This window comes from Danio aesculapii, chromosome 3 (genome assembly GCF_903798145.1).
Source record: "Danio aesculapii chromosome 3, fDanAes4.1, whole genome shotgun sequence".
In the NCBI taxonomy this organism is placed as follows: domain Eukaryota; kingdom Metazoa; phylum Chordata; class Actinopteri; order Cypriniformes; family Danionidae; genus Danio; species Danio aesculapii.
This window is the reverse complement of record NC_079437.1, coordinates 39,840,779-39,850,069: the sequence shown is the minus strand read 5'-3', so window position 1 is coordinate 39,850,069 and position 9,291 is coordinate 39,840,779. Positions and strand designations below refer to the sequence as shown.

Here is a 9,291-nt window from a genome sequence, read left to right as displayed (position 1 = left end):
AAACGCAAGGGCTATTCTATTAGAAAAACTTCCAACGGTGAAAAAGGATTTTATTTTTAAAGTTGAACTTTATAGGGTATGGAAGCACAAGTACAGCAGTAAGTGGCGAGAAAACAAACAGCCTCATCCTGTTTAGCGTTCATTGCCAAATAAAATACAGGACACTGGATTCTGTTTTACAGGCTTTCTATGTGCAGTGACTAACACACTGCCAATTTACACACAAAGTATTTCACACATTGGTATATTTTATTTGGTGCATTAATCTGATGGCATGCTAACATGTCTTTTGATTCGTTAAAAATGACTCAACATCTGTAATATAATACAATTATAAACTGCATTCATGATGTACCCTGTATCTATAACTGATTTCTTTGATTATAAAACAGTGTAAAGTATAAACAGTACAAAGTATATCATTATGTGTGTAAAATAAGTTTTATAAATAGAATTTTGAAATTAAAACACATTGGAAATGTTACAACGGAATTATAATCATGTAAATAATGCATAATGTTATATTGCATATCTGTTTTGACCAGCATTACTGTTTTTTATTGTAAGATCTTGGTATTAACTTGAGTGTGATGGGAACCTTCGGTTGAAAAGTAACATTCATTTCTAAAGGGATCTAAAGAAACAAAAAGAGAAAAAAAAGAGATAAACACAGTCCATCTCACATATCACAGTAACACCAGTCAGTGTACCAACCTGTGTCTCTTTACATGTTTCCACACTGAAGTTCTGTAGCAGCTTCACAACAAAAAGTTTCATGATCATTACTGCATATCTCATTCCAATGCAGTTTCGAGGGCCGAGTCCAAAAGGTATGAAAGCGTACTGGAGAAACTCAGACTTATTCTCTGGGCTGAACCTGTAGAAATATTCAGTTTAGCCATTCTTGCTTCAGTGAAATTGAATGTTTGAAGACAGCTGACATTCGGTTGGGAACTCTGCTTTGTATAACCTCTTCCCATAATCAAACTGAACAGAAATTAAAAGACTATCTTGTGCTTTATTTCACAGAATACACAATGTATAAGCATGTTTCCTTGCAATTTTAAAGCTTTTATCGTACTTGCAAATTCCAATGAAGTAAGAAAAAAAAACATGCTTAGCCGGCTTAAATTTAGCATTCGGTTATGTAAACTGCATAAATCATCACTAGATTCAAATGTGAGAAAAGCTGAAGTGAGAAAAATTGTGGCTGTGAAAAATAATGAGTGTGTTAAAAATGACAAACATCACCTCTCCGGCCTGAACTCTCCAGGAGACTCCCAGATCTCCGGGTCATGACTTAAAACATATGTAGGAATCCCAACCAGAGTCCCTTCTGGTATGGTCAAGCCATTGATTACCACTGTTTTTTTAGCGGACCTTTCTAAACGTGGGGCCGTAGGAAGCAGACGCATTGATTCATTGATGGCCATTTCCAAGTAATCCATCCTCATTAATGCATCATATGTTATGGGAGCCTGAAGAACACACAAAAACAAGACAATAGACATTCCCAATGGATATTATGGCTTTGTTTAACCTATACTTCCTGTCCTCTAAATGATTAGTTCGCTCAAAAATGAAAATGTATTAATTGCTCACCCTCATGTTGTTCCAACCCCATGATACATTCATTCATTCATACTCAAAACACAATTTAAGATATTTTAGATGAAATCCAAGAGCTCTCTCATCTTATATAGACACAAGGGTCGCAAGATGTTAAGAAAAGGAACCAAAAACATTGTCAAAACATTCAATATGACTTCAGTGGTTCAACTATAATCATACGAAGCTCCAAGAACACTTTTGTGCACCAAAATACACTGTAAAATGGCTTTTCCCAATGTCTTTTCTTCCATGTCAAGGTGCGCATTTACTATGGGCAGTTCATGTCACCGTTATCACACCAACCCGCTTTCACCAAGTGTTCCTGGATTAACATCTATGTTGATCCTGGAACAACATTCCAAACAGCCAATCAGAATTAAGGGATATGTTAGGCTTATAAGTATAGGCTTACAGTTAGGTTTATGCAGCTCTACATGATTGTTATACAACTACTCTCCTCTGATTTTGGGAATAATTTACAGTTATGTTTGGGTTTAGGGTTAGGAAATAGGTATGAATTATTCATCTATTTTCTTTTTGGCTCAGTCCCTTTATTATCAGAGGTCGCCACAGCGGAATGAGCCGCCAACTTATCCAGCATATGTTTTACACAGCGGATGCCCTTCCATCTGCAACCTATCACTGGGAAACACTCATACCCACTCAATCACTACGGCCAATTTAGCTTACCCAATTCACCTACAGCACGTGTCTTTGTACTTGTGGGGGGAAACAGGAGCAGTCGGAGGAAACCCAGGTGAACACAGGGAGAACATGCAAACTCCACACACAAATGCCAACTGACCCAGCCGAGGCTTGAACAAGTGACCTTCTTGCTGTGAGGTGATCATTCTACCCACCTTGCCACCCTGGTATAAATTACATTTTGGAAAAAAAAGGTGTTCCAGGATCATCAACATCATGGCACAATCATGACATGCATCGTCATCAGCATACCATGCAAGCATCATATTGCCGATAAAAAATGCACACCCTGATTTCTCGCAGAAGACATTGACAAAACGTCAGTTTAAAATATTTTTTTTTTGGCACAAAAAAGTGTTCTTGAAGCTTTACATGATTCAAATTGAACCACTATATTCACACTGAACATTTTGACAACACTTCTGGTCTGACAATATCTTAAGTGACTAAAACAGAGATGCCCAAACTAGGGCCCGTATTTGGCCCACCTTCCTATCTGAGAAGAGAGGGAGAATGAGGAGCATGGTTTAAATATTGTCTTTTTAAATTTATTGTAACATTTTATTTGTTTGTTATATTGTTAAGCTACAAAAACAGCCAACTGAAATTAAATATTTCAATTTAACTGCTGTAATTTCGTTAAAAATGTACATACTGTCACCCAACAGATAGAGGCAGACTTTAAACAAATCAAGGAAAAGGCAGATTCTGCTTGACTAGTGTGTTCAGCATTGAACTCCACTGTGTTTTAAATGTGATTGTTTATGTTTTTACTGCAATAAGTTATCATTAAAAAAGTTATACTGCATATTTTAATACGATTCAAAGTGATGGTTTTTCTATTTATTTTTAAATATTATTAAATAAATTTATAATATAATTATATAATTATATAATTTTATTAAAATAAAATTACCCATGGCAGCTTTAATGTAAAATTTATCTTCAGCCCAGAGCTCTCAATGATATTTGGTTTTTGACCCTTCATACGAAAAAACTTTGGGCAACCCTGAGCTAAAATGTTTCTCTCTCAGATTTCTTCAAATATATCTTATCTTGTGTTCCGAAGATAAACGAAGGATATCTGGAAGAGGATTGGAATGACACGAGGGCGAGTATTTAATAAAGACATTACATTTTTAGGTGAACAAACCCTTAAAGTGGAAAACTTCTCTAAACTAAACTCTATAAAAAATGGAAGAGAGCAGATTGAAATTGTTCTCACATCAAGAGGGAAGTTTTTGTCAATCTCTTCCACCAGCTTTTCCAGGCAGTCCGGATTAATAGCGAGATTATAGAGGAGGAAAGTGAGAGTCGTGCTTGTAGTTTCATAACCACCCAGGATAAAAACAAGCGACTGGGAGAGAATCTCATGGTCTGTTAGTCCTATTAAATCCGCAAAATAGCATAGTTGGAAAAAAAGTCACATTCATAATGTTCATTCAAAGTCAAACACTCTGTAATGTGTAAATGTCTCTCAGACCTTTCGCTGGTTGTTCACATGCGTCACGGTCCTGAATTTGATCATCAGGTATTTGATTCTGGAGCATGAGTTTGAGAAAGTCTACCCGACCCTGATTAAAAAAAAAGACACATGATCACCATCAGTGTCGAATCTAAATAGCTGAAAAGTAAAATGGTGACAAACCTACTTCTGATTCCTTGTTGTGATCATCCTTAATCTTTTTCAGGACACTGTAGAAGAAATCCATGGCTGATTTTGAAAAAAGAGTTACCCCCATTTTCTTCAAGAGGATCGCAAGAGAAGGAAACAAAACTAAAACAAGAAAATGAATGTAACTGTTATTTCTCTTAGCTCTTGTAAAATCTGCCAATGTAAAAGAACAAACATAAACATACGTATTAGCAATAGGAGAGGGTTGAACATATTGAACTGTATGAACTTCTTGACATTGATAACGAAAGGATCATCAGGATTGTTTATGGAGTCGATGTCAACACTAAAAGATGAGCTGGTGATGACATCTAAACTGTATGGAGCCACAACTCTGAAATATAAAATATTGTTATTGTCTAAATATTAATACTTGAGAAACCACTATCATCTACAAAAATCATCCAAGAAGTTACAATATGGTTTTCATTTATGCACAAAAACACACTTTACAATTGAATCATTATACATCATCGTCATGTAAAGTTATGCATTTTGTTTAAAGACAAATGTCACATACTCTTTTATTTTAACCGGCTGCTCTGGGTCTTTCTTTTGCATATTTTTAATAAAACGATCGGCATGTGTCAGAGCTATGGGAAATATCTGAAACATAGTTAGAAATGTCATGTTAATAACTGTCATACTCTCCGATGTATGCTAGAGTTCATATTAGAGGCCATCACTGTACCTCCTTCAGTCGCCCACTTGTGAAATATGGAGAAAGCGTACTGCGCATTCGCTTCCATCTTTCATCTTTAACCATAATTATGCCATCGGAAAAGGGGCCAGCCAGTCCTGTCGTCCTCTTCTGTATAAATGACAAAATGATTATCACTACAGGACATTCAGCTGTCTGTGAATTGCCATAATAACACTTTCCTTGTACAAAGCTGTGTTTGAGTTTTGGAGAGCTTACCCTTCTGTTAATGAAGTTAGAGTAACATTCTTTCACCAAAACCACTTTGATCACTTCCAGGTCAGTGACCATAAGTATCGGCAACCTTCCATCATAGATTCTGAGCAATGAAAGAAATATTGAGCAGTTTACAGTAACGGCAAACCAGGCAAATACCTGCTCCACTAATTAAAAGACCTTGTAGGGTTAGATAGAATCTGCAGATTTTTTATTAATAGATGAATGTGGAATTATTTTAAGAGCGTAAAAGCTGAGAACTTAAATAATAAAATACTTTTTAAAAAATAAAATAACTTAGAAACTTCTAAAATGCAAATCCTGTACAATGTAAACAAACCACCAGTAGGTACCTTTTATAAAACATACACTAAAAGACATTACATTTAGGGATGCTCTTAATAACCGATTCACCGTTAACCGACAGGTTGCGTTTTTAAACGAATAATGGTATCGGTTAAATGATTTAAAAATACTATGCAATATTATAACATAAATGTGCAACACATATTTGTTAACTTGTGGGGCGGTAACATGTGCAACCACAGATGCCTGCATATTTTGCCAAAGAAGCAAAATGAAAGAAGAATATTGCTCATAGTTTGACACAGACTAGTTGATGCCAAACTAGTGCTGATGCTGATAGCCTCTGTCCTGGATCCGCATCATAAACACTTTTGTTTATTTGCACAATTGGAGAAAGAAGCTGCAAAACAAGACTTTCTGAAATGTGCGCTGCTTTGGAAACAAGCCAGCCACAAGTCGGAGCGTCTGGATTTACTCTCCATAAGAGCGCGCTCCGCACCGCTCATAAACACAACAAATAGGCTATAGTTGTGATGATTTAGTGTACAACCAACAAACCAAGCTTTTTTCCAGTTGTAAAATTACAGTTTTTAATAGTTCTTATAAAATATCCATTTTTAAATACCTAGCCTAATATACGAATCAAACAAACCTAAATATTTTCTTGAATTCTGCTTGATAACTCCGCACCAAACTGAGGATTTCATTTAACTGCTTATAAAACATGTTGGCAAAATAATGCAATATCATATGTACACAACCAAATTGTTATATGCTATAGTAGCCTATAGCTAATTTGCATAAAAATCAACATATGAGCCTTGTCATTGTCTTTCATCACATGCAGAGTAAGGGTGAGAGAGGAAATAAAAGCATGCAAGCTCTCACGTAATCTTTAAATAATGGCTTCTATTAAAAATGCTGACAGAGGTTTGTAAAATAAGAATAACAGCGGAGCATTAATTAAATGCATATTTGCCGTGGAGCAATCGATTTGAGGTAGCCTGCTAAAAAAACATATGATGGGGAAAAACAGCCTATACTGGTTCTTTAAAAGTATTCAGTCAGTGTTTTTCATTTTGTAATCTAAATTTTTCATTTAAGTGAAAAATATTCCGGGCAGGCCTATTTATTTTATTCTTTTATTAAGTTTATTATTTTTTCTATACTGTTGGAAACTAAGATAACTTCACTGCATGCGTGAAGATGTTCTGTTGTTGTATTTTAAAATGCAATGTTTAATGTGTCAGACACAAAATAGACACGTCAATAATTTTAAATTAGTTAAATTTTAAAATTTACAACAATTTAATATTAATCTGACCAGTTAACAGTTAATATTCGGTAAATGAGCGGAAGTTGTCAGTTGGCTACATTACACGAAATGAACATCCCTAACTACATTACAACTACATTGTATACAAATCATCTAAACCCTTGTATCTTAGTCAATCATATAACTGAAATAAAATGCACACATATTTACATCACAATTAAGTGAATGATGGTTTTGACAATCTGCAAAAAAAAAAAAAAAAAAAAAAAAAAAAAAAAAAAAAAAAAAATATATATATATATATATATATATATATATATATATATATACACTGACAAAAATGATTCAAAGATGATTTCTTGGATTTACTAAATTTTTTTTACGTTAAGTGGTTGTAAACAATTTATTTGGGCTGAATTTAAACAAACAAATTAAGTTGAACATTGTTAAATTTAATTTGTTTGTTTAAATTCAACACAAATAAATTGTTTGCAACAGTTTTGCATGCAACACTTTAATCAGTATATATATATATATTAAATTTGATTGACCTATTCTTTTAAAACAGTAAATACATAACTGAGACTCACCCCCAAACTTTTCCATACTTCTTAGCACACTCCATATCAAAATTGCACAAACCCTAAAATACACAGTCTATTAATCAATGAGGGAAAAAAAGAGTGAATTACCTTTATCATAATGAAATACTCACTTTAGCATATGAGAGAAGTGTGCCAACAAAAGGCCAAGGTCTTGGTCCTGGTATTCCCAGTTTGATGAAAAAACGATGCGGCCAAACTCCATAGCTATGATAAATTATAATACAAGACCAAAATGAAACACAATATTCATCAAATTAAAGTTTATTTTTGACCCCGAAACTGGGATATTTACAGTTTTGGCAATTTGTCTAACATATAGATTTCTGCATTATAATCAAAATCATCAGAATCAATCTAAAATGATAAATTCTTGCCAAATAGTGTTATTCAAGTTTTCTGGTGAATTTTTATTCATATCGCAATACATATTGAAGAAACCAAAATATGAAAATGTTAGATTTTTGTAAAATCAAAAAGCCCTATAATATAAGATATATAATTATTTAGATTATTTATAAGGATCAAAGGGGATTTGGGTTATTGTTCTGTGATATCAAGAGTGGGCAATCTAATTATTTCTGGTATTAATTTTACATGGCAGAGCTGTAATAATAAGACTTTAAGAACGTTAGTAAATACACAGCTTTTCTCTTCTAAAGTTAAGAGACCCCTTGTTTTTAATTTTCCTGAAGACAGTGTGGTTTGAAATCAAACAATATTTCTCTCTTTTCCACTTCTACCAAAGGCTAAAGAAGTTCAGTTTTAAATTATTAACGACATTTATCCTTGTGATGAGTTTCTCAGACATAGATTTAATATGGATTGTAACGTTTGTACCTTTTGTGAAGCAGACATAGAGTCATTGGAACATTTGTTTTATTTATGCAAATTTTCAAAAAAGTTATGGGATGACATTTCTGTTTGGTTAAGATTGAAGTATGTATTACCTGATTTTGTTTTTAAAACTGTAAAATATTTATCTTTTTATCAGAATTCTGATCTGGAATTTTTGGTTAACAATATTGTGAATGTGGCAAATGATTTCATCCACAAATGCAGATTTTTTTGGTATTCTTCAATTCTTTAAACCTTATGCAACATAAAAAAGCCCTTAAACTATGTAGTCTGCTAAAGGTATTTTTGATGATTAACCCCCTTGTATTATATTGCATTGTATTTTTACTATTTATGTTTTTTCTTTCTTTCTTTTGTTTGTGGATGCTGTTATTTGGACTACTTAGTTGATTAAGCAGTTTTATGATTGGTTATTTTATTTTTTCTGTATGTTAAAAGGAATTAATAATAATAACAATAATAATATTAACAATAAGATTATTTATTAATTTTCCAATTAATTGCATTTTATTAACATCTACCCCCACCCCAAACCCAACCATCAAAGTATTGTAAAAGTATTGGTTATTGTTCTACAGTGTTACAAAAATGATGCTAACATATCCGCAGCTGTATCCTATCTGGACTTTACCGAGAGGGCTCGAGCAGTAGCCATGGCAACCAGATTTGGAAAGATGACAAACGGCGATATCGGCGCCAAACCTTATATTTCTTTAATAATAAAGCTTTATCAAACTATTTATAAGAAAAGCAGTTAGTTACTTCAGGTCAAAAACAACGCAAGTATCTCCACTTGAAAGTAAAACCTGCAAAATGCGGTAAGTTAATAAGTTTTCTGTGGCGTTCCTATTCATATTTGCAAATATGGTCTTCCTGACGAACTATATTTTACATAAACTTTTCAAATGTTTTCATTTTTAACACTTCCGACAACCATTTTACAACTTACAAGAAACTATCCTGTATGGGAAAAATGTTTATAAGGTTTTAAATGTAAAATTGCAATTTCTCTGCACACGATTTTAGTTAAAGGAACAATTAACGACATTAAAGAAAAAAGTCAGTGATTTAACAGCAGTTGAAATATTTAGTTGAAATATCTAAATATCTATATTTAGACCTCTAAAATAGGGACATCTGATCATCATATTAGACCTGTAACACAGAATGCTTGATAAGAATAGCTGCTTTGACCTGTTTTTAAATACTCACATAAACAGGAGGGTTATGACCAGAACCACCAGGGTCCAGGTCACAGAGAGAGAAGAAAAATCAAACATTGTAAATCACTGTACTCTTCTGTATATTAAGCGAGCTCCAGTGTAAGTCCTCACGCACACCG

General features: G+C 33.5%; 1 protein-coding gene across 1 annotated transcript; it reads right to left on the bottom strand.

The window, feature by feature from the left end:
• Positions 1-230: 230 nt before the first annotated feature.
• Positions 231-9,291, bottom strand: LOC130219367 (cytochrome P450 3A40). Its single transcript, XM_056451764.1, has 13 exons — positions 9,162-9,291; positions 7,205-7,298; positions 7,080-7,132; positions 4,911-5,010; positions 4,683-4,802; positions 4,512-4,597; positions 4,177-4,325; positions 3,969-4,093; positions 3,800-3,890; positions 3,542-3,702; positions 1,252-1,478; positions 715-877; positions 231-634 (listed from the first exon to the last, which is right to left on the bottom strand). Exons 1-13 carry the CDS (start codon positions 9,227-9,229, stop codon positions 548-550), a joined length of 1,524 nt encoding a protein of 507 aa, XP_056307739.1. The 5' UTR covers positions 9,230-9,291; the 3' UTR covers positions 231-547.

Bases quoted from the DNA above. Each gene is read 5' to 3' on its own strand.
- LOC130219367 (XM_056451764.1), bottom strand. From the start codon at position 9,229: ATGTTTGATTTTTCTTCTCTCTCTGTGACCTGGACCCTGGTGGTTCTG. The intron at 7,299-9,161 runs GTGAGTATTTAA...AATTTATCATAG, and splicing joins GTCATAACCCTCCTGTTTAT to CTATGGAGTTTGGCCGCATC. The intron at 7,133-7,204 runs GTGAGTATTTCA...TGTGTATTTTAG, and splicing joins CACTTCTCTCATATGCTAAA to GGTTTGTGCAATTTTGATAT.